This window comes from Oryctolagus cuniculus, chromosome 11, assembly GCF_051225735.1.
Source record: "Oryctolagus cuniculus isolate XC-2025 breed Fujian yellow rabbit chromosome 11, ASM5122573v1, whole genome shotgun sequence".
Taxonomy (NCBI): Eukaryota; Metazoa; Chordata; class Mammalia; order Lagomorpha; family Leporidae; genus Oryctolagus; species Oryctolagus cuniculus.
The window spans coordinates 27397465-27421757 of NC_142877.1; the positions used below are offsets into that span (position 1 = coordinate 27397465).

Sequence of the window (24293 nt, forward strand, 5' to 3'; positions counted from 1 at the left end):
CTGATTTGATTTCCACAGCTTGCTCCCCCTGGCACATCACACGCAGCTAGGAGGACACATGGCAAGGCCTACTGTGCGGCAAAAAGTACAGCTGCAAGAGGCAGAGCTGGCGTCGGAAGAGGCAGAGCTGGCGTCGGAACCTCGGTCGTATGCGGCAGAAATGTTGCAATCACCAGAGCAGAAATGAAAAGAAATACCACGATTAACACGCTAAGGGCTTTCGCAGCAGAAGCAGGCAACAGGCAGGAACGGTGGATAATGCGAGCCCAGAGACTGAAAGTCTAAGAAAAAGGAGAACAGGCACACTGGGAATCAAAAACCCAGAACTGAAGAGAGGGGCAAGGGAAGCGAAAGACTCCGGGCTCAAGGACAAGACGGCAGAAGCCCCCAACGCTGAGAAAGCAGAAAGACTGAAAACAAAAGAGAGAATCCCACAGCCATGGACCATGAAAACGGTGTGAGTTACGTTTAAGAGACTGTCAGAAGAAGGGGAATAAGAAAAGAAAAAAGAAAAAAGAAAGAAAGAAAGAAAGAAATGCTTGAAACAGCAATGGCTGACGTTTCCCCAGATCATGTCAGCCACCAAACCGCAGCTGGAGGCAGCTCAGAGAACACCAGTAACGATAAACGCAGTAAAAATAAAAACCAACTAGGTATAAGCTCATCATGCTCTGAATCCAGAAAGTCAAAGGTAAAGAGAAAAATCATGAAAGAAGCCTGAGGAATAAATCATAAATGCGTATGTAGGCCAAGGTGTATGTTTATAGCTATCTGCACCCCAGGAAACATTTCCTGGAAAGGAGGCGCTCACTTGTCTGGTCTGGATCCAGAGCCCAACCTGCAGCCAAAGCCGGGCCTGCAGGAGCTGTGTCGACTTCTGTAGAGGAGACGGTTTTCTGTCTTTTCTCTTTTGCTCCCTCCCTTCCTTGTCCCTTCTCTCCCTCCCTCCCTTCCTTCTACCCACCCACCCATCCACCCATCACAGCAACCACATGAATGGATCCCAGAGCCGCCATCAGGGCTCCTTCCTTTTCTGTGTGCACAGCACTTCCCTTTATAAAGTGGCTCAGCAGCCACTCCCCTGTGGCCAGAGGAACGGGGGCTGAAGGCTTAGCAGGCAGAAGTGTGCTGCTGTGGCTGCCCTGCAGGTGGCTTACACGGAAGCCAGAACAAAAGTGACACAAGATGCACAAGCCCTTGGACTTATCCTTTTCTTTTCATTCTTTCCTTTTGAGCATGAATGATTAACAGAAACCAACTGGTTTCATGTTTTAGATAATACTTACATGTTAAGAAAGCTAAAATTTAAAATACGTTGATAAGATCTTTCTACATGTTTACATTATGACTCTGATCTTATTTTTTTAAAAAAAGATTTGTTTATTTGCTTATTTGGCAGGTGCAGTGACAAAGAGGGAGAGGGAGAGGGAGAGGGAGAGGGAGAGGGAGAGGGAGAGGGAGAGGGAGAGGGAGAGGGAGAGGGAGAGGGAGAGAGAGGTTCCAACCACTGGTTCACTCTCCATTTGGCTACACCAAAGGAAGGAGCTTAGAATTCTACCTGGGGCTGGCGCCGCAGCTCACTAGGCTAATCCTCCTCCTTGCGCTGCTGGCACACCAGGTTCTAGTCCCAGTCGGGGCGCCGGATTCTGTCCCGGTTGCCCCTCTTCCAGGTCAGCTCTCTGCTGTGGCCAGGGAGTGCAGTGGACGATGGCCCAAGTCCTTGGGCCCTGCACCCCATGGGAGACCAGGAGAAGTACTTGGCTCCTGCCATCCGATCAGCGCGGTGCGCTGGCCACAGCACGCTGGCTGCGGCGGCCATTGGAGGGTGAACCAACGGCAAAGGAAGACCTTTCTCTCTGTCTCTCTCTCTCACTGTCCACTCTGCCTGTCAAAAAAAAAAAAAAATTCTACCTGGGTCTCCTATGTGGGTGGCAGGGGCCCAAGCATTTGTGCCATCTTCTGCTGCTTTCCCAGGTGCATTAGCAGGGAACTGGATTGGATGTGGAGCAGCCGGGACTTGAACTGGTGCTCTGAAATGGGAAGCTGGCATCACAAGTGGTAGCTTAAATCTTCTGCTCCATAATGCTGGCCTCCTGATTTTACTTTCCCAAGAGCAGTTGCTCAGGTGGGAAGAAAAGCAACCTGCCCCTGACCTTGTCCCTGGGACTTGCATTCCTTCTCAGGCCAGAGGTCCCCAGAGCAGAGCAAAGCATTGATGTGAAGTAGCAAGTGCCCCTCCCCACCCCCTCTCCTGCTGCCTTTCGTTTTCACTTGAAGCACTTCGGAGTAACAAGTATAAAATTAGGTTTGGATATAAACCAAAGAACTAGATGACCACCCCAATTCAGGACTGTGTTTCATTCACAGAGACGGCACAGAATGGACAGGAATTACCCTATGCTGACTGAAGTCAGATGGCCTGTAAGTGTCCTTTGCAATTTCAGGGCAAAAGCAAAGTCAAGGCCAAGGCCAAGGCCAGTATCAACTCATCCATGACCCGGGGTTCCCCTGGATGCCCTGCCTCTTCCCAGCCAGCCTGGCATTGAAGGCCCAGACCGTCCGTTCACCTATGAGCACCTTCCCTGCCTGCCATGGGGACTTTTCCCTTCCTAAAAAAAGAATCAAGTTGGCCGGCGCCGCGGCTCAATAGGCTAATCCTCTGCCTGCGGCTCCGGCACACCGGGTTCTAGTCCTGGTCAGGGCGCCGGATTCTGTCCCGGTTGCTCCTCTTCCAGGCCAGCTCTCTGCTATGGCCCGGGAGTGCAGTGGAGGATGGCCCAAGTGCTTGGGCCCTGCACCCCATGGGAGACCAGGAGAAGCACCTGGCTCCTGGCTTCAGATCAGCATGGTGTGCCGGCCGCAGCGTGCTGGCCACAGCGGCCATTGGAGGGTGAACCAACAGAAATGGAAGACCTTTCTCTCTGTCTCTCTCTCTCTCACTGTCCACTCTGCCTGTCAAAAAAAAAAAAAAAAAAAAGAATCAAGAGGAACCAGCATTACAGCACAGTGGGTTGAGCCGCTGCATCTTGTATCAGAGCACCAGTTTGAGTCCTGGGTACTCGGCTTCTGATCCAGCTCTCTGCTAATGCACCTGGAAAAGCAGAGGAGGATGGCCCAAGTGCTTGGGGCCTTGCCACCTACATGGGAGACCTGAATGGAGTCCCAGGCTCCTGGCCTCAGCTGGGCCCAGGCCTGGCTATTGCAGCCATTTGGAGGAGTGAACTAGTAGAGGAAAGAGCTTCTTCTCTGTCTCCCCCTCTCTGTCACTTTGCTTTTCAAATAAATATTTTTAAAGAAAGAGTCAAAAATGATGATTCAGGAATTAGAAACCCTACTGTTATAGGCCTAGACTCATTTTTACAGAATATAAAACACTCTTTCTTCTACTTTTTAAAAATTATTATTTGAAAGGCAGAGTTAGAGAGAGAGAAGGAGCTAAAGAGAGATTGATCTTCCATCCACTGGTTCACTTCCCAAATGGCTGCAATGACTGGGGCTGGGCCAGGCCAAAGCCAGGATCCAGGAGCTTCTTCTGGTTCTCTCACATGGGTGCAGGGACCTAAGCACTTGGGACATCTTTTGCTTTCCCAGGTGCATCAGCAGGGAGCTGGAAAGGAAGTGGAGCAGCTGAGACTCAAACCGGCACCTATACGGGATGCCGGCCGCTGCAGGCTGTGGCTTAACCAGCTGTGCACAGTGCTGGCATCTTCTTCCACTCCTGAGAGTTTGTCAAGAGCAGCTTCTGTTCAGCTTGGTCCTGCAGCACTTCTGGGCAGCGGGGCACTACACTGAGCCCATACAGGATCGACGGCTTCCCATCCTGCACTTCTCCCCTTCTACCTGTTCCAGGGATGGGGCAACCTGTAGTTTGATCCCAGAGTTATGACCCTTGACTTGTTTAATGGGGATTACTTCCCCACAGAGAAAGACGAGCCTCTCCAGATTCCATCCCCTGGTGAGCTCGTCCCAGGCTGTTGTCCTTACTCTCAGCAGTTATAGGAGCAGAGAGTTTATTCTACGTTTCTGCTGGATCTTGAAAACTATCCACCACCACCTCCGGCAACACTTGTATTGGTGTTGCCTCATTTTTAACAGCCTCTTTCTATAACTTCACTTTATTTGCCAACAACTTTGCATTGCAGATCCACCATTTAGACAATATTTTGGCCTCAGGAATACTAGAAAATATGTTACATATTTTATTAGAAAGTGTCCCCTTCAATGAGATGCAAACATTCTGCCCCAGAGTTCTCAAGTTTATTGGGCAATTCAGGTTGCGCTTTCTTTCCTTCCTCTTCTTTTTCAGTGGTCTTCCAGAATGCAACATTCAGTTCTACTATTTGTCCTGCAAGTCTCTCAGCGGGTCATGTCATTCATGGTTTTCTGCCAGTCTTCCAGTTGTTTCCTTTGTTCCTCTGCTACTGTCTTCTTTTTAATATTTGGATGAGTCTGGGCTCCCTCTGGGTCTCCTTTCCATTAGTGGTTCTGTTCCAACCTGAGTTTTGGGAGCTGTTACTGTTGAGGAAATGGTTCTGGGAAGAGCTTTTTCCAAGCTGAACATCAAAGTCCATGCTTGTTGTCATATTTATCCTCATTGTTCTATCTTCTCTTAGGCTAGGGGTGCTTGGAATAGCTGAATTACAGCCGCTGTTAGATGATACTTCGTGGCTCATGGCTTTTGATTTTTGTAGCCCGCGGAGTGTTTGAGGTCTAGAGCTAGGTTGAGTGGGTTTCTGATCTCACTTCATGCTTGCCTGTCTGTGGTTTTGTCCTCCCTGAAGCAAACTGGGGTATATCTCTGTATTTGCTGTTTTCCTTTCTGTTCAGTAACAGGGTAAGACTACAACTTAGTTTGACTGTTCTTCCATGACGTTAGCAGAAATAATCAGAGCCAGGTTAAAAAATCAAAGTTTACGTTTATCCAGCTAGTTGAACTTAGGATTTAAACCCAGACACACAGGCCAGTGGCCCTGAGTTTTGCACTTTTTTTATAGGGTGTGTAGAGTTTTTTTTTTTTTTTTTTTAATTTGACAGGTAGAGTTATAGACAGTGAGAGAGAGAGAGAGAGAAAGGTCTTCCTTCTGTTGGCTCACTCCCCTAATGCCCGCTATGGCTGGCACTGCACCAATCCGAAGCCAGGAGCCAGGTACTTCCTCCCGGTCTCCCATGCGGGTGCAGGGACCCAAGCACTTGAGCCATCCTCCACTGCCCTCCCGGGCCACAGCAGAGAGCTGGACTGGAAGAGGAGCAACCAGGACTAGAACCCGGAGCGCCAACACCGCAGGTGGAGGATTAGCCTAGTGAGCTGCAGCGCCGGCCAATGTGTATAGTTTTTATAGAGTACAATGAGCTTATACTTTTCTTATAGGAGAGTACCTGCCTTGAATCAGGTTTAAACAATACAGGTTTATGGGTGGTTATCAATCACATCGCAAATCCAAGCATACCTTCTTGAACATTGAAGAACACCTGGTAACATCATAACGGACTCGGTTATTAAGGAGGGACGGACATTTCATTTCACACCGCATGTGATCTACAAGGGAAAGGCAAACAACGGGTCATGCGTTCCCCTTCCCGCAGGGGACCCGGGATGCAAGATGCACTCTGTGAGCTACAGCAGAGGTTTCCTTCCCGTGGTTGTTTCCTTGGTCCCGGTTGAGGTTCCTTGGGCACCAGCTGCAGTACGTTGTCACACCAGGGGCGGCATCCTGGTGGACTTGAGCCTGCTCACCACTGAAGACCACAGTATTTAACATTGCTAACCTTTATTGACCAGTGGGGTTCTTGGTGCTTAGTCTGACTACAGTAGGAGGGACAAATCCTGTGGTTTTTCTCCTGGTCTCACAAGATTTTGTCTAGCGAGCAGCTGTGACTTTACTGGTGGCAGCTTGACTTGTGTTTCTCCAACAAACTGTCTATTAACTCTGTCTTGGGAACGGCATTATTCACTGTGATTCTGCCAAAGGCTTATGTAAGTGCCAGGCTGCTCTTGGTCTGATTATTAGTCTCTAGCTTACACATGGTAAATAATTCAGGATCTGGCTTGCTCTTGGCATAACAGGGAAGTTCCTGAGGAAGAGCTGAGGATGGCCAGCATCTGCTCACCCGTGCACGCTGCCCAAACCCTACCCCTTTCACGTCCATTCACCATGGCTGCAGGCTCAGCACAGCCACTTCCCAGCATGTGCCTGAGCCCCACTTTCCGCCATGTAGCAGACATTGCGGAATCACCATTTGCATGACAGCCTCATCCCAAACTCTGCCTTCTTTGAGTATTCAATGAGACCCTGCCGCTGGGCACCACCCTCTATCCTATAGGAATCATCTCACTCTTGTAAATTGCAACACTCAGGTTTTTCTCTGGAGGCTGCCTGACCTTGGTCTGAGTGTGTACTACCCCTTTAAGTACATCTTGCTCTTCTGCACACCCTCATCCGTATCTCCTCCTTGAATTTTTGCATGTGCAGAGGCAAGAACCTGGATGAAGACTAGCCGGCCTTTCTCCCCACTGTAACCCTCTTCGAGTCTGATAGGGTTTAGGGTGAGCTATCTCTGTTTATCTCTTTTAGAAAGCGACCTGAAGATTCATTTTCAATGCGAGTCTTGTCTACAGTTTGCACAGCCAGCATCGCCTGGGCCTGTTACCTGCAGTTTCTTAGGTGACCCCACGGGTTTTCTGGACAGCTTTCCCCCAGTGGATGGTCCAGCCTCATGCTGCTGTGGCCTCTGGCTGGGAGGCTTACTTATGGGGAGGAAGAGGCCCATCCGGAAGGCCCAGAAGTTTTGGTGGCTCCGATGTGAGCTCTGGGCCCTGTGACACTGGCAGGTCTGGGCTGGAGCTCAGTGACAAGCAAACAGCATGGTTGCTAACTGCCTCTGAGGGTAGATTTAGAAGATGGTGGATTCGAGCGATCATTCTTGGCTTTTGGGAAGGTGTGGCATTTCAGCACTATGGCTTCCCCTTGGCTGCCAGACTTCCTAGACCCGACTCTGCTGCTCCAGTATTTTTTTTTTTTTTTTTTTTTGACAGGCAGAGTGGACAGTGAGAGAGAGAGACAGAGAGAAAGGTCTTCCTTTTGCCGTTGGTTCACCCTCCAATGGCCGCCGCGGCTGGCGCGCTGCGGCCGGCGCACCGCGCTGATCCGATGGCAGGAGCCAGGAGCCAGGTGCTTTTCCTGGTCTCCCATGGGGTGCAGGGCCCAAGCACCTGGGCCATCCTCCACTGCACTCCCTGGCCACAGCAGAGGGCTGGCCTGGAAGAGGGGCAACCGGGACAGAATCCGGCGCCCCGACCGGGACTAGAACCCGGTGTGCCGGCGCCGCTAGGCGGAGGATTAGCCTAGTGAGCCGCGGCGCCGGCCTGCTCCAGTATTATTGGCAGTAGTGGGTCCCCATCCCATGATGATTTTTTTTTAAGATTTACTTTTTTTTTTTTTTTTTTGACAGGCAGAGTGGACAGTGAGAGAGAGAAAGACACAGAGAAAGGTCCTCCTTTTGCCGTTGATTCACCCTCCAATGGCCGCCGCGGCTGGTGTACCGCGCTGATCCAAAGCCAGGAGCCAGGTGCCTCTCCCGGTCTCCCATGCGGGTGCAGGGTCCAAGAACCTGGACCATCCTCCACTGCACTCCTGGGCCACAGCAGAGAGCTGGCCTGGAAGAGGAGCAACCGGAACAGAATCCGGCACCCTGACCGGGACTAGAACCCGGAGTGCCGGCGCCGCAGGCACCAGCCTATTTATTTATTTGAAAGGCAGTTACAGAGAGGCAGAGGCAGAGAAAGAGCGAAGTTTTTCCATCCACTGGTTCACTCCCCAGATGGCTGCAACAGCCAGAGCTACACCAATCCGAAGCCAGGAGCTTCTTCTGGGTCTCCCATGTGAGTGCAGGGGCCCAAGCACTTGGGCCATCTTCTTCTGCTTTCTCAGGCCATAGCAGAGAGCTGGATCAAAAGTGCAGCAGCTGGGACTCGAACCAGCACCCATGTGGGATGCAGGCACTGCAGGCAGCGGCTTTACCAGCTTCGCCACAGGGCTTTCCCCCCACCCATGATGATTTCTTAGTGAGATGTTCATCTTCTTCCCTAACCATTCTTTTTCAATACAGGGTGGGAAGTCCCAGCCAGAGCAATTCAGGCCAGAGGGAACTAGAAAGCAGAGATATCAGAAATAAATAAAACTGGCTCTGTTTGCAAGTGATGTCATAATAATCTTTGTAGAACATTCCAAGGAATCTACGCACAAGGCTCTTGGAAAATAAGAAGTGCATTCAGAAGAGTTGCAGGATGCGTGATGTTCTGAAATCAACTGTATTTCTACACACTGGCAACCAATCCATGAAAACCAGAATTCAAAATGCAATACCACTTAAATTACTCAAAAGTTGAAATACTGGACATAAATATAATGAAACATTTGTAAGACCTTTACTGAGAACTGTTAGACACTGTTGGAAAAAAAAAAAGCAAGGAATTTTCACAGAAGTGGGGAATGTATTAATCAGAGTACTCCAGAAAAACAGAACTATTGGGATGGACAGAACTTATAGGATGGGAAGAAAGATAGAGGACAGACAGACAAGAGAGGATTTATTATAGGATTGGCTCAAGCCATTAAGGATGCTGAAAAGTCCCATGATGTGCTGTCTGCTGGCTGGAAACCCAGATAGTCCATGATGTATCTCTCAGTCTAAGACTGGGGGGTGCCGGCAGGGGTCTCAAAGGCTAGAGAACCTGGCATGCGACATCGAGGGCCAGGAGAAGATGACGGCCTGGCTCCAGAGGAGAGAGTGGTGCACCTGTCCCCAGTCCTCTTGTTCTATCCTGGCCCTCAGCTGATGCGATGGGGCCTGCCCACGCTGGGTGTGGGCAGATCCTTACTCAGTCTGCTCACTTAAACAAACGCCTGTTTAAACCCCTTCTCAGACGTACCCAGAAACATGCTTTACCAATCTCCTGGGTAACCCTTAACTCAAGACAGTTGACACCTAAAATTAACCATCACAGGGGAGACATGCTGTACTGGTGGGTTGGAGCATTCTGCGTAGTAAAAATGTCAAACTGATATATAGGTTGAACACAGCGCCTAGCAAAATCTTTAGCCATAGATTTGTAGGTGTACATTAGATGTTTCTAAAATTTACACAGGCAGACCGGGAGAGACAGAGAAACGAGTCAAAAACAATTTTGAAAAAAGAAAAAAATGGGAGGATTCACCATACTCAATTTTAAGACTTCTACAGGTGCAGCACTCAGAACTCCATGATCCTGGCAGAGGGACAGACACATGGATCAGCGGAACACAATGGAGAACTCAGATACAAAACCCCACAACCAACAACTGATTTTTCCAACAGGCAAGAGCAATTCCATGAATGAAGACTTGATTCCTTAAAGGAGAAAGCCTTTTGCATAAAAGGTGCTGGTTATTCAGAAACAAAAAGTGAACCTAGACTTAAACCTCACGTTACATAAAAATCATCTCAAAATGGATCATAGGTTCAAATGTGAAATAAAAAACTATAAAACATTTAGAAGAAAATGTAGGGGAATGTGCTTGGGGTTTCTTGCTGTGGGAAGATTCTTCAAGCAACCAATATGTCAACCAATATAGATGTTTCTCTTTCTTCATATGATGAAGATCAGGGATCCAAACTTATCCGAAAGCTAAAGAGGCACCATTTGTCCCCATTGGAATGGCGGGTTTTGTGGCAATTGTCGCTTATGGACTGTACAAACTGAAGAGCAGGGGAAATACGAAAACGTCCCTTCACCTCATCCACATGGTATGGGCTGTTCCATGTTTCGGGAATTCTGGGCAAAACCTAAATATTAGAAGAGATGCCGGCTTGGCCTTGTTGGAGATGCTTCCTTTAATAAGACATCTCATATTGAGGTTATGTGTTATATCAAAAATAAATAATTTGAGTGAGAAAAAAAGAAGAAAATATAGGGAAATATCTTCCAGACTAAGGGCTTGATGAGGGGTTCTTACACTTGGCATTGAATGTATGATTCATTTTGTAAATCGATAAACTGGAAATTATAAACTTTTGTTCTCCAAAACACCAGGTCAAGGCAAGGAAAGAAAGCTACAGAGGCCGGCGCCGCAGCTCACTAGGCTAATCCTCTGCCTGCGGCGCCGGCACACCGGGTTCTAGTCCCAGTCGGGGTGCCGGATTCTGCCCTGGTTGCCCCTCTTCCAGGCCAGCTCTCTGCTGTGGCCAGGAAGTGCAGTGGAGGATGGCCCAGGTTCTTGGGCCCTGCACCCGCATGGGAGACCGGGAGAGGCACCTGGCTCCTGGCTTTGGATCAGCGCGGTGCGCCAGCCGCAGCGGCCATTGGAGAGTGAACCAATGGCAAAGGAAGACCTTTCTCGGCCGGCGCCGCGGCTCACTAGGCTAATCCTCCGCCTTGCGGCACCGGCACTCCGGGTTCTAGTCCTGGTCGGGGCACTGGATTCTGTCCCGGTTGCCCCTCTTCCAAGCCAGCTCTCTGCTGTGGCCAGGGAGTGCAGTGGAGGATGGCCCAAGTCCTTGGGCCCTGCACCCCATGGGAGACCAGGAAAAGCACCTGGCTCCTGCCATCGGATCAGCTCTGTGCGCCGGCCGCAGCATACCGGCCGCGGCGGCCATTGGAGGGTGAACCAACGGCAAAGGAAGACCTTTCTCTCTGTCTCTCTCCCTCACTGTCCACTCTGCCTGTCAAAAAAAAAAAAAAAAAAAAGAAAGAAAGAAAGAAAAAGAAAGCTACAGACTGGGTGCAAGTATCTGCAAACCACACATCTAACAAAGGCCTCAAATCTCCAACATAACTCTCACAACTCAACAGCAAACATGAGAAAAAAACCAAGAATTCTTATTATAAACAGGCAAAGGACATAAAGAGACATTTCACCAGCGAGGAGATACAAATAGCAACCAAACTATGAAAAAATGCTTCACTTCACCGCCATTAGGAAAATGCAAGTGAAGACCACAGTGAGATATTACTATGTATTTAACTGAATAGTGATAATAAACTGTGGTGACAATACCAAATGCTGGCTAGGACGTGGAGAAGGCATCTCTCGCCCATTGCAGGTGGGAATGTAAACCGGCACAGCTGATCTAAAGTAGGCTAGCAATTTCTCAAAAATCTGAACCATAAGCTTATTATAGTGACTCAACAATTGCATTCCCATATATTTATCCCAGAAAATGAACACTTACGTACACAGAGAAACCTATGCATGCATGTTTATAGCATATCATTTTGTAGTGATGGAATGCTGGAAACAACCAGAACACCTTACAGGTGGATAATTAAACAAACTGCCCATCCATCTGACGAGATACTACTTGGTGGAGAAAAGGAAGGAAGTATTTGTGACAACTTATAGGGATCTTAAAGGCATTCAGTTGAACAGAGAGAGACAGTGTCACATACTGTAGGAGCGTCCTTACTGATCACCATCAAAGTGACAGAGATGGAGCAGAGGTTAGCATTTGCCAGGGATTTGGAATAGTGGGAGTGGGGTCACTAAGACGCAACCCACAGGGAACCCTTTAGGGTCACGGCGCTGTGTGTGAAAGACTCGACCTAAGCAGAAGCTGGGAATGGTCAGGCTTGGTTATAAATAGCATTCACTTGGTCATTATAGTGAAGACACTGTCTGTTAAGCTGTCCCAAATTATGGGATGATCACATTGGGGGGATGGGAGGAGCAAGTGTGACAGGAAGTCAGCAGTAGAGGCCATTACATGGGTCGTGGGAAGTCAATCAGTAATGCCTAAGAGTAAAAAATCAAAATCAGCATCATCAACCCGTGTGTGAGATGTAAAACCTGGCATAATCAGCTAACAGGGTTGCAGATGGCAGCCGGTGGGAGTGGACTGTGCGTGGCTGCCAGGCCGGCTCCAGGCTTCCTACGGAGAACTCACAGGGCTGTTCTGCTCCTAGCCTGTGTGCACGTGGAACCTTGATACAGCTGAAAATGGAGTGTAAGACCATTAGGTTAGCGTAAAGGAGTTACACAAAAAAGATTGTCCACACTATTAGCAATAGTGAGGGAATTTTATAAGCTTTCTGAATATAAGATTGATGTTCAAAACCCAGCTTCAAACCTATTCAGCAGTCAAAAACCAGTGAAAAAAAGTAATCATAATTTTTAGAGATTTCATAAACCAGAAAGTATTAAAGGTAGCTCTAAGAATGCATACAACCATTATGGGGGAAGAAACTGCAAAATTATAAATTGACAGTTATAAAAGAAAACCCAAATAAGAAGAGATAGGCTATGCCCATCAATGGGAAGACTCAATATTGGCAAGAGGTCCATTTGCCCAAATTAATGTATAAATTCAATGCAATCAAATCATTCTAAAAGGGTTTTCATGAAACTCAGCAGGGCGAGTTTAAAATACATTTGGGCCAAGAATAGGCCAGACAATTTTGAACAAGAAAAGGTGAGGCGATTTGCCCTAAAGGAGTATCAAAACTTATTACGAAGTTATTCAAACTAAGAGTGCAGTGTTGACAAAGGGAGGGGTAAGTAGATCAGTGGAACAAAGAGGTCATCAAGAGAGCTCAGGTTTCTAGAGAGTTGATAGATGGCAGGGATGGAGATGCATTCTGAGAGTGCTGGGTGATGCATGCTTGCAGGAAAAAAGATGCTACCATCTATAGCATGCATGCAGGTGCACACACACACACTCGCCAGAAAAAAGAGCAACACTGCAAACAAATTTCTGTAACAAAAGCTTCCAAATGCTAACAACGCTGTTGCTTTGTGAACAACACTAGCAGAGAACAAGGGGACTCTCCTACGTGTACCCAAGGAAACAAATACATGAATGTCTTGTTGCAAAGCTGTCCCAGCAAAAACATTGAATAAAGCTTCACTCTCCATCATGACAAGAATCTATAAACGGTGCGGTATGCCTGCATGGAAGACCACAGAGCAGCGGGGAATTAATCAAATGGAGCTACACACATCTACAGGGATAAATTCCATAAACTCCTATGCATAATAAATAAAGTTCCAGAATGCTGTGTACAATATAATAACATGTAAAATTTGAAACATGCCAAGGAATGCTGTCCGTTCCTTAAGGGTTTATCCATATGTCATAACAGTGTAAAATCATGCTTAGGAATGACCAACTTCAAGACAAGGTTTTTAAGAAGGAACTAAAGGATACGATGGCAAAAGTAAATATTTTGTGAAGGCAGAATGATGGGTCCATGGGTATTTTTTATATTATAGATTTCAGAGTAGAAAACTGCTTATTCAATATTTTGGTGATTTCAAAATAAATACATGTTAAAATAAAATCATATTACAAAAGCCTCAGATAAAAGGAAGAAAGTGCTCTGAAAACTAAGAGCTGGTCATGATCAAGGGCAGGATGGAGCCCTGTTTCCCTGAGCAGACTGCTTCTCTTTAGAGTGGAGTGTAACTCAGCACGGCGGGACCAAGGCAGCCCATGGCCTCATCTGAACTCAGCTCCAGAGCTCTGAGGGAGGGAAGAGCAGGGGAGTGTTGGGGAGGGAGCATGTCCATTGGGATGGCAGAGAGACGGGCAGGGGTCTTGGTGACCTAGGGGTCTTTGCAGCTTCTTCTTCCCAATTGAACCCGCTGGAGAGGGCAGCAGGCAACGTATCACAGGGCATACAGGAACTGTAGGAGAAAAAATGACCCAATCATTCATTCACTCATGTATTGATTCCACGAGTGTACAGTGAGCCCTTACTGCACACCTGCTACTCTGCTTAGGCCAAGTTCATGGTGCACATTGGAAGCGACGCCCCCACGCCCCACTGTCTGGGTTCTGAACTCGGACACCCACATGCATCTTTGCCACCAGTCCAAACCTGCATGCTCCTCACATGGGTTCTATTAGTTGATTTTAGCAATATTTTCCTTATTCACTCCAAAGATACACCACATGAAAACTGAAATGCATAACAGCATACAGAGAGTCTGTAGCCAGGGTCTTGACCTTTATCCCATCCCCACACCTTGGATCTCCACTTCCAGGGTCCCAGGGACTTGGGCTTGGAAATCTCCTACCCCAGGGCTCTGCCCAGTGCATAAAGTTGGAGGTTCTGAGAATTCCAAAAGACTCTGGAGAAAGCAAGAGTGTTCACAATCTTCTCTTGCGGCTAGATCATCCCTGGGGACACTGGGTGACTTCGTGTGCTTGCCCTGGACTCCCCTTGCCAGGCCACAAACACGGCCCTGATCTCCTTCCCTAAGGACTAGTGTCCACCTTGACCTCACCTGTCACAGGTGTCGCCACCTGCAGATGTAGGTGACCGTGAAACTCAACACCAGCAGAACCTTGAGGCCCAGGAGTAAGGCCACAAAAACAACGGCAGGGATTTCCAGACCTAAGATGCCAGGGGACAGAAGGAGCCAGTGAGTGTGCTTCAATGCCCTGAGGTCGGAAGTCCCCGAGTCCCCAAGTTACACCCAGTTCCATCAGAATCCAAGCCCATGCTCTTGTGGCTGGCTTAATGCAAGCTCACTTAGCACCACTTTATAGATGAATACATTGAGGCCTGAGACGATAATCAACTCAGTTGTCTAAGTTCACGCAGCTGTAATTACTGGAAACTAAAAAATAGCTTTACTTGAATTCAAACACTTGTAACAGTAGCTGACATTCACACAGACATACGTGTGGACTACACATATATATTTATAATGTAATGAAGCGTGTATATTAATTCACTTAATCCTCACAAGGACGCAGTAAGTGAGGAGCCTCCTTCACACCCTCTCTCCAGGTGCACAACTGGGCACAGGGAATTCAGAGCCTGAGTTAACCGGAAGAACTTCTCCATCCTCACCTGATTCTCCCCCCATCCCCACCCCTGCAATGAGTAAGGTTGCTCAGGCGAGTCCTAAGGATCAACGCACAGGCGAGGCTGCCTCCGCAGAATTCACCAACCATTTTAAAAAGGCAGCCACATGGACAGCCCTTGCAGGGGAGGGCACCCAGCTGAGCTCTCAGGGCCACTGCCCAGAGGCCGAGCTCAGAGACGGCTCTCTCCGCAGAAACTTCCAAGAGGGCCACCACCCGCCGAGGGAAGCCACTGGCCAGAAACCGCTCTGGCTATCCAAGGAACTGCAGGCTCTTAAGCTGAACAAGACTTTGACGATGATCATGTTTCCCCTCCTCCCAGTGTCCCGGGAACCCACTCAGGAGATCCCCGCTGAGGGGCCCTCACCTGGGCTCCCGAGGGTGCGTGCTGTCGTGGACAGGATGAGGCTGGCCTGGATGGGAGGCTGGTCCTCGTGCTGCACCCTGCAGGTAACCACCCGCTCAGTCCTCTGCACCGACGCATTCACGAGATGCAAGCTCTTCAGGCTGTAGGAGCCGTCTCCGTTCCTCCTGGACAGGGGCTGCTCGGTTCCCTTTTGCGTGTGGCAGTCCTCCACCCAGGTGAGATACACACTTTGTGGATAGAATCTCTGCACGTGGCAGGTGACCGCCACCAAGCCGGAGGACGCTGAAGACTGGGACACTGTCACTGCAGGGGAAACTGACAAAGCCCAGAGAAAGCAGAAAGTGACCGTGGGAAGTCTGCCGTGGGGGGACAGGGGCATCTGCTCAAGGCCTAACCCAGAGCTGCGCTGGGGGACAGACGCCTGCAGAGGAGACCGGGCTGGGTGAGGCTGCGAGTGCATGAATGAAGGCACGCTCGGAGGGCTGGGTGGGTGCAGGGAGGAACGAATGGGATGGATGGATGCCAGCCTCATCTTCCCTTTTCCCACTTTGCCCATGGAAGAGGAAAAGATAAGGTGTGAATTCCACTTCACTGGCTACAAATTGGTCGACTCCCTTATGCCTGGGTTGTGCTGAGATCTGAAGATTCTTAGGCTCTGCTCCGAGACCTAAGACTTTACACAGGAAGGCCTTGAGTGTGGAGAGGGTGAGGCACTTGCCAACGTCACACGCGGCAAAGCTGGGATTGCACTGGAGGCAGTGTTCTTGGCTCTGTGCTATTCTGACACCCAAATGATACAGCAGTAAACACTTGATTCTGAGCACCTGCAACTCTAGCCTAATGACCCTGAGATTTTTCTCCTTTAACCAGATTTTCCAGCTGTGCAACAGAAAATGTTCACAATGAGAAACACTGGAGGGACCCTGTCCTAGTTCAGTGGACTTCCTATAAACGCCCAGCGTGGCACAGCTTCAGCAAGGGCTGGGAGACCTGGCTTCTGGTCCTGGCACCGACACCACAGTCAGCTGCAAGACTCTGCACAAGTCATCCGTGCTCTGTTTTCAAGACTGCAATGAGGAAATTCTCTAAGGTCAGATGAGCTCTCACGGGTACAGTTCAGACAGATTCCAGGTCCTGGTCTGGGGTAGAAAGAATGATTCTTATGTAGTGCAATCTGAAAGAACTAAAGGCATCTGATTTCACACTTGATCTTAGCCAAAAGGCCAAGAAGTGATGGCATCTGATTTCAAAATTCCCCTTTTTCACTCACAGCCCACTCAGACCTGTAAAATTCTGTCAGCGATTTTGCTAATGGGTTGGACAGCTCAGACAAGACACGGTCCCCAGTGCTCACTCCGGGTGCTGCGTCTCTCCCTGCGGAACAGCACAGGGACTCCCACCGAGCAAAGTAAGACCTGAGACAGGAGGCCCAGGATGGTGAAGGCCTGACAGCTGGGGTGGAGCCCATGGGGAGAAGCTGGGGCGAGCTGCCACGGGGCAGGTGCCACGGGGCTCAGGTGGCCTATTCTAGCTCTCAGTTGCACAGTGTCCAACTCAGTGTTAGGAGGACAGAGGCCTGGACGCAGCGGGGGACAACTGTGTCCATGCACACCATGGCAGTGTTTGAGACCCCGTGTGTGTATTTCTTATTTATTCTTCACAAAACTGAGTGAGGTAAACACAGAAAATCACTTGGTATGGGAAAAGCAAAAAGCGACCCTTAGCAGGAACCTATACAAAGTCAGGTCCCAATTTCATAGAAACAATCAAGGCAGAATTGCTTGAAATCTCATCTTGAAACACATGTAATTAATAAAAATAATTTTATTTCATGTGGATTTTTAATTTGATATAGGATATAATTGCAGCCATGAATCAAACAGAAGGAACAAGTGTTGGCAGTGGAAGGAACCTGATAGAATTTTCTCCCCCAAACTTATGCTATGGTTCCAACAAATCCTTCATCTCCAGTTGCACATTCACAGCACAACCATTAATAGGTAATTTGGGAAAATTATTTGAAAATTTTCAAATCTTTTGTCGATTTTCACAGAGGCCCCTTTTAATCCGTGTTCCTTCTGTAAAGTGCCCATAGCGTCATTATCACAGATTTTCTTTCCTTTCTTCTTCTATTTTTTAAAAATAACTTTTAGTTTTATTTATCTGGAAGGCAGAGAGACAGAGAAGTTCCATCTGTTGGTTCACTCCCCAAATGCCCGCGTAGCCAAGGCTGGGCCAGGCTGAAGGCAGAAGCTTGGAACTCAGTCAGGGTCTCCTGTGTGAGTGGCGGGGGCCCCAGTATCTGAATCATCAGCTGCTCTAGGGTGTGCACTGGCGGGAAGCTGGATCAGAAGCTGGCACTCAAGTCCAGGTGCTCAGACATGGCACGCGGGCGTCGTACGCAGCGTCTCCACCCCTGCACCAAACGCCCACCCCTCTGCTTCCACACCCAGGTGCACAGAGTTTCGTCTGAGACCGCCGCACTTCATTCCCACCAAGTTCACAGATGATTGTGGCTAGACCTCCGATTTCCCCTTGCAGCAGAAGTGGGTCCTGTTCACACGGGACGATCTGGTGACCAGCCTCCTGCAGAAGGCGTCTGAGCTCCAATTCCCCTCCCACGCCCCCTCCCGGACCGCAAGGCAGCCACCTTGCACACGGAGAGGGGGCCACCCGCACATGGAGTCCCACCCCAGCTGCCACGCCTGCCTGCCCCATCTGCCTCAGGGTTCTCTGCAACTATGGGACACCCCAGTCTCCCCTCCATGGGACGCGCTGAGGCATCACCTGCGTGCACGTGCCTCAGATGGTCCCCCACACACACTGGCAAGAAGCCCCCATTGTCCACGGTCTCTTAGACACCCTTGGGGGCACCCCCCTGGGCACCACTTCCCAACCTCCTGCCCCTGGTTCTGGGCTTCAGGCTCTGCTTTCAGGGGATCCAAAATAAAGACCCCCCCCCCCCGCACCCTACCCCCAAGACTTGTGCGATGGGAGACACAACCCGAGAGCAGCAGCTAACTTTATATGCAATCATCTCGCTCGTCAATACTTGTATTTGCTATGACTTCTTCTCCACACAACTGTCCTTGCTATAGGGAACTGCGTCATAAATGCTCAAGGAACGGGCTTCTGGCCTCAGTTAAGACACCCACTCCACACCAGAGACCTCTGCTCTGGCCCCAGCTTCCTGCTAATGCACACCCTGTGAGACAGCAGGTGATGGCTCAACTGTCTCGGCCACCCCTGTGGGGGACCCGGATGGAGCGCCAGGCTCCTGGCCTCAGCCTGGTCCAACCTTGGCTACTACAGGCATTGGGGGAGTGAACCAGAGGATGGACGATCTCTGTCTCTGCTTTTCAAATACGAACAGTAATGACTCGGATAAGGAGGACCCCCTGAACTATCCATTTTCTATTGTAAGCCAAAGATACTGAGGCTGAGAGAACAAAGGCAGCTTGGAGGTGAGCCCGCAGCAGGTGCAGGCAGTGGAGTGGAGACCCTGCCCCGCGGCAGCGCAACCATCTTGGAAGCCTTCACTCCCGGACACCACGGACGAGACCAACAGCTGCGTGCACCGGACGTTACCCCACAGGACCGTGTGTCCATGCGTAACTGAGGGCGCGCTCGGCTGCTTCAGGATTTACCACCGGCATGCCTCCTGGTAAAAGCACCGGCTCCCTTCCATGATAACAGCACGCTCCTCCCCTATCTTGTGGATGAGAAAGTGAAGAAGAAAATATTGTGCGAACTGTAAAGTCCGATACGCATTTAAAGAATGCATTTTACGGCCAGCGCCTTGGCTCACTAGGCTAATCCTCCGCCTTGCGGTGCCGGCACACCGGGTTCTAGTCCCGGTCGGGGCGCTGGATTCTGTCCCAGTTGCCCCTCTTCCAGGCCAGCTCTCTGCTGTGGCCAGGGAGTGCAGTGGAGGATGGCCCAAGTACTTGGGCCCTGCACCCCATGGGAGACCAGGAGAAGTACCTGGCTCCTGCCATCGGATCAGCGTGGTGTGCCGGCTGTGGCGGCCATTGGAGGGTGAACCAACAGCAAAGGAAGACCTTTCTGTCTGTCTCTCTCACTGTCCACTCTGCCTGTCAAAAAAAAAAAAAAAAAAAAAAAGAATGCATTTACTGCTGTGCATGCCTGGACCCCTCACTTGCCTTCTCTGGGCTTTAGAATGGTCTTCGGCGATAGAATGGTCACTACCGTTCCCTCCGGGCTCGGTACCTTTTGACCTCACAGAATTCACAGATCTGCCAAAGCATGGAAAAACCAACCAAAAGACCAGACGAAGAATCAGGCCCACGCCAAGAACAACGAAAGAGCTAGAGACTCCAGAGCCCTGGAAGTTCGAAGCTCACAAAGCCCTTCACTCTTCTTCATGTGAAACAATAATAATAAAGCCGCATTCTCAGAGGAGAAATATTCTGTCTCCACCTTGCAGGTGCAAGGAGTACCCTCTGGAAGGCACTGTTGAAGGCTAATGATTGGTAACAGCTGCCCCGTCTGAGCGGCGAGTGGGAGCAAGGCACTGTGTTAAGCACCCAGGTGTTGTGTTGAGTACTCCGCAGGTGTTAAGCATCCTGTACAGAGCTGTGCTAAGTACCCTGCAGGTGTTGTGTTGAGTACTCCACAGGTGTTAAGCATCCTGTGCAGAACTGTGCTAAGTACCCTGCAGGTGCTGTGTTGAGTACTCCACAGGTGTTAAGCATCCTGTGCAGAACTGTGCTAAGTACCCTGCAGGTGCTGTGTTGAGTACTCCACAGGTGTTAAGCATCCTGTGCAGAACTGTGCTAAGTACCCTGCAGGTGCTGTGTTGAGTGCTCTGCAGGTGTTAAGCATCCTGTGCAGAACTGTGCTAAGTACCCTGCAGGTGCTGCTCCACTGAATCACTGTGTGAGCCAAGAGAGGACTATGCTTTCTTCAGCGAAGAAACCAAGGCTCAGCCATGGCCACGACCCGGCTCGGCACTCAGGCGGCGCAGCAGAGAGAAAGGCCTTACCCCGGAGGTACTGGCTCAGGTGGACAGACTGCTCGAAGACCAGCGTGGGCCCGTGCTTGACATGGCAGACGACGGAGGAGAACAGGTCGTCCGCCCGGAGCGGCACGAGCACGCTGCTGGTCACGTTGTAGGTGTGCCCGCTGGGCTGCACGCTGGTCTGCGACCTGGGCAGCTTGCTGCTGTTCTTAAACCAGATGACCGTCACGTGCTGCGTGTAGACCCCCGAGGAGCTGTAGGTCAGCTGGATGCTGGTGCCAGGCTTGGAGCGCTGACGCGGGCCTTCCAGGTTGACGGAGTGGGCCATCCTGCCTGCAGGGAGAGCCGCCGGTGTGAGGGCACAGCCGGGCCCAAGGCGGCTGGGAGCCAGCCCTGGCTTCCTCCTGCCCGAGGCTCGAGGTTTGCGCTCTCGTAGGAGCCGAGGTCAGGCCAGAGGGGGAGCATGCCCATCATGCCGACCCTGGCACGGGCTCTTCCCAGCTCACTGGGAGCTCCCACAAAGCCTGGGGCATGGGAGCTGTTGCCAGCCCATTCCACAGACAGGCAAACAGAGGCCCAGACAGACTTGGTAACTGCTCAAGGCCTTTGGCTGGCTGGCAGGGGCAGAGCTGAGGTGCTGAGCCAGGCAGTCTGGCCCCCGGGCCTGACTTCAGGCTCCTGGACCAAGGCATGGGTGGGTGGTGAGGGGGTGAGAGCAGCCAGGCAGAGGTGAGGGGCACAGGCTTTGGGGTCGCCTGTCCAAGTCTGCACCCCAACCCTTCCTCTGGGTGAGTCTGAGCCACTCAACTCTAAGCCTCGGCTTTCTCATCTGTAAGACGGGAATGACTCAATTCTCAGCGCTGACTGATAACTCTGCTTTTCAAATGAATAAATGAATCCTAAAAAAAAAAAAATTATTTAAGACCGGGATCTGAGGAGACGCTTCAGATAACCCTCGGGTTCGCATCCCCAGGCAGGAGAGAAGAGAAAAACGCGGGGCAGGCGGGGGCCAGGAGAGCGGACTGGCTTGCATTCCAGCCCCGGCGCCGCTCCCCAGGCCCTCGGAGGGGCCTGCCCGGCCGTCCCGCGGGCGCCGAAGTAAGTGCTCAGCGGGTGTGGGCCGAACCGGATCCCAGACACCGGGCGTTTGTACCAAGGACGGAGCCACGGGAGCGCGGCTCCGGGCCAGCGGGCAGGGGCCCACGCCCGCGGCGCTCTGCGGCGGGCGGGACTCGACGCGGACGCAACCCGACCCGCTCCCGGCTCCTCGCGGCGGCCAGGCCGAGGCCAGCGCCGGTCCGGAGAGGCAGAGGCCGGTGGAAGCCCCGCGGCCTCGCCCACCCCGTCCCCGGCCGCGCCTAGGGCGCCTCACACCCCCGCCTCCTGGGGAGCGCCCCGTCCCACTTCCCGCGCTCCGGCAGAGCGGCCGGTCCAGACGCCCGCTCACCTGGGCGGGGCCAATCGTAGTCCCCTCCCCCTACCCCCAGCAACTCGTTCTCCCACGCTCCTCCTAGCAGGACCTCAGGAAAGCGGGCCCTTTGGCCCGGACTGCGGCCGGCAGCGCCCCCTGGTGGGCAAAAGGATCTAAGGATGCGTGCGAGAGGGATGGACCAGGACTTGGAGGAGAAAGAGGCTGGGGCTGGGGCGAGGGAAGGAGGACTCGCCATCCACGCTCTTTCCCGTGTAAGTCGGGAATTCTGCTCTGCACAGTTCACTTTCAAAAGCTTCCGAGGGTCCTTCCTAGAAGGAGTCTGAGTGCCCAGCTGTCCTTAACTCGCACCCAGGCGCTGAGGCAGGTGCGTGGGATTGGGAAGGGGGCGTCGCACCCCTCCTTCTAGGTATGAGGTTGGAGAAAAGTGGATTTGGGGTGAATGTGTGAGGGTTTTCTGCACCCTTGCGCCCATCACCGTCACGCACTCCTAGCCCGAGTCCCCGCCCCTTCCTGGCCACGCTGCCCCGGGGGAGCCGGGCCAGAGCCGCACCCACCTTTCTTGGGCTCGGGTGCCTGTGCTCGCAGGGTGACGTTGGCCTGGACAGGAGGCTGATCATCCTGGACCACCCAGCAGGCAAACTCACTCCCTTCCAGCGTGGCCTCTGCCTGCCACGTGTGCTTCAGAGAGTACGTCCCGTCTGCGTTTCTTGTGACCGCGGGCCACTCCACGGTCAGGAAGGTGTGCCTGTTCTCCATCCAGGTGAGGGACAGGGGGGAGGGGTAGAAGTGGCTGGCGTGGCAGGTGAGGTTCACTCTCTGACGCTCGCGGACGTGGGTCGCAGACGGGTTGGTGGTGATCCTCAGGGTGGGGATGACTGGACAGGGAGACAGTAATTAGGGTGTGGTGGGGTTTAACCCCTGCCTGCCCGCCCCTGTGCCCCCTCCTGGGGACCAGCCTCAGGATGGCTCGCTCAGTGTAAGGCAAATGGGGTTAAATGTTCAAGTCCATTAGACACAGGCAGGGGCTCAGGGGTGGCTGGCGTATTGTTTTCTGTTGTGTTTGAAATAATTCATACGGTACAGTCGAATTTTCAGGGTGATTAAAAGTCCCCCTGAGGACAAGGACTTCACTTTGTTCATCGCAACATCCCTAACACTGTGAAAGTACCTGGCACACCGTGGGTGCTCCATATTAATTGAATGAATGATAAACATTTAAATCAGTCAAAAGTAACATACAAACAAAGAGGTTGTGAGGGCGAGGCCACACCAGTGGAGAACACGACAATGAAACACGTGTGGCCGGTTCTACTGTGCCCGGTGCTCTCCGAGGGGTGTTATGAAGGGCGACACGTGCTCTTCAGAGGGGTTGGACAGAGAAGGGCTTAGTATCATTCCCATTTCACCAGGAAACAGGCTCAAAAGGGTGAAGGAGCACAAGCAAACCCACACGGCCTGCAGTGACTCAAGTAGGAGTGTTAGAGCCCAGACAGCTGTCCTCTGCAATCAGTGTTTTCTCTCCTTTTTTTTTTTTTTTTGAAGATTAATTAATTAGTTTGAAAGGAGGATCTTCCAACTGCTGGTTCACTCTGTGAATGGCTGCAATGGCTGCAATGGCCAGGACGGGGCCAGGCTGAAACCAGGAGCCAGGAACTCCATCTGGGTCTTCCACGTGGACAGCAGGGGCCTAAATTCGTGGGGCATTGTCGGCTGCTTCCCCAGGTGCATCAGCAGGGAGTTGGTGGGGAAGCAGAGCCGCCAGGACTCAAACCGGAGCTCTGCCGTGGGACGCTGGTGCAACGGGCGGCACCACGGCACCGGCCTTGGGAACAGGCTGGGCGATTCTGGGCCCCCATTTGTGAGATGGGGCTGTGTCTGGGGGAACCCCTGCAAGTCCATGCCGCCAGGGCCGGCCCCTGCCCCGCTCACCTCGGAGCACCTGCGAGAGGTTCAGGGCCGCCCGCAGGGGCTTGGGCAGGACGCGGTGTGTGATTTCGCAGGCGATCGTGGACCACACGTCCTGGCGGGCCAGCGTCACCCAGGCCTTGCTGCTGACCGAGTAATTGCCTCCATCGTGAGGCAGCAGGTGCTGCGCCGAGGCTGGGTGCTCGTCGCTGTCCTTCAGCCAGGTGACATTGATGTCCTGGGAGCCGAAGGGGCCAGCCGTGCAGTTGAAAGGCACGGAAGCTCCAGGGGTTGTCCTTGAGGAAGGGCCCGTGAGGGTGATGAAGAACTTCCCAGCTGCAAAACAGAAGGTCCATGACCGCATGCGCGGAGCGGAGCGGGCTGGCAAGGGACGGAGGTGGAGGGCTGCACAGCAGGGCAGGTCCTGGGTCTGCACACGGAGACATACGTGGCCAGGGCACAAGCAAATACAGCTGGGATGCAGACAGAGAACAGCGAGGGGCTGGTTCCCCAAGGGTGGAGCTGAAAGTGAGGAGTGAACGGGAGCCTCGCTGAGTGTGGGGACAGCAGGCACCCACCGCTGTGTGGGTCATCAGCGTGGGAGGCAGCCAGGCTTGGGGACAGAGGCCCTCCAGCAGAGGGCGAGCTGGCTCCTTCCCCCTTTCTAGAGATGAGCAGGGCATTGGGCGTGCAGCCCCGGTGGGGACCGGCTCAGGGAGCCCAGCAAGGGGTCACACGGGGATGTGACGGTGGCCTGGACT

The 24293-nt window shown here is 51.8% G+C and overlaps 1 protein-coding gene across 3 annotated transcripts; it reads right to left on the reverse strand.

The window, feature by feature from the left end:
- Positions 1–11221: 11221 nt before the first annotated feature.
- On the reverse strand, positions 11222–23911 carry LOC100351236 (signal-regulatory protein beta-1). Of its 3 annotated transcripts, XM_008256207.5 has the most exons (6): positions 23557–23911; positions 22182–22502; positions 20220–20528; positions 15215–15529; positions 14262–14371; positions 11222–13658 (listed from the first exon to the last, which is right to left on the reverse strand). In XM_008256207.5, exons 1-5 carry the CDS (start codon positions 23894–23896, stop codon positions 14265–14267), a joined length of 1392 nt encoding a protein of 463 aa, XP_008254429.4. In that variant the 5' UTR covers positions 23897–23911; the 3' UTR covers positions 11222–13658; positions 14262–14264. The 3 variants fall into 3 exon arrangements, with proteins under 3 accessions (XP_008254429.4, XP_089163366.1, XP_089163367.1); XM_089307240.1 differs by lacking the exons at positions 22182–22502; positions 23557–23911 and adding an exon at positions 21643–21877; XM_089307241.1 differs by lacking the exons at positions 22182–22502; positions 23557–23911 and adding an exon at positions 21004–21094.
- Between the last annotated feature and the right edge of the window lie 382 nt (positions 23912–24293).

Excerpts from the sequence above, each read along its gene's own strand:
- LOC100351236 (XM_008256207.5), bottom strand. The coding sequence starts at position 23,896 with ATGCGGTCATGGACCTTCTGTTTTGCAGCTGGGAAGTTCTTCATCACC. Across the intron at positions 20,529-22,181 it reads GGCACCCGAGCCCAAGAAAG|GCAGGATGGCCCACTCCGTC; the intron begins GTGGGTGCGGCT and ends CTCTCCCTGCAG. Across the intron at positions 15,530-20,219 it reads CCTGAGCCAGTACCTCCGGG|TTTCCCCTGCAGTGACAGTG; the intron begins GTAAGGCCTTTC and ends GGGCTTTGTCAG.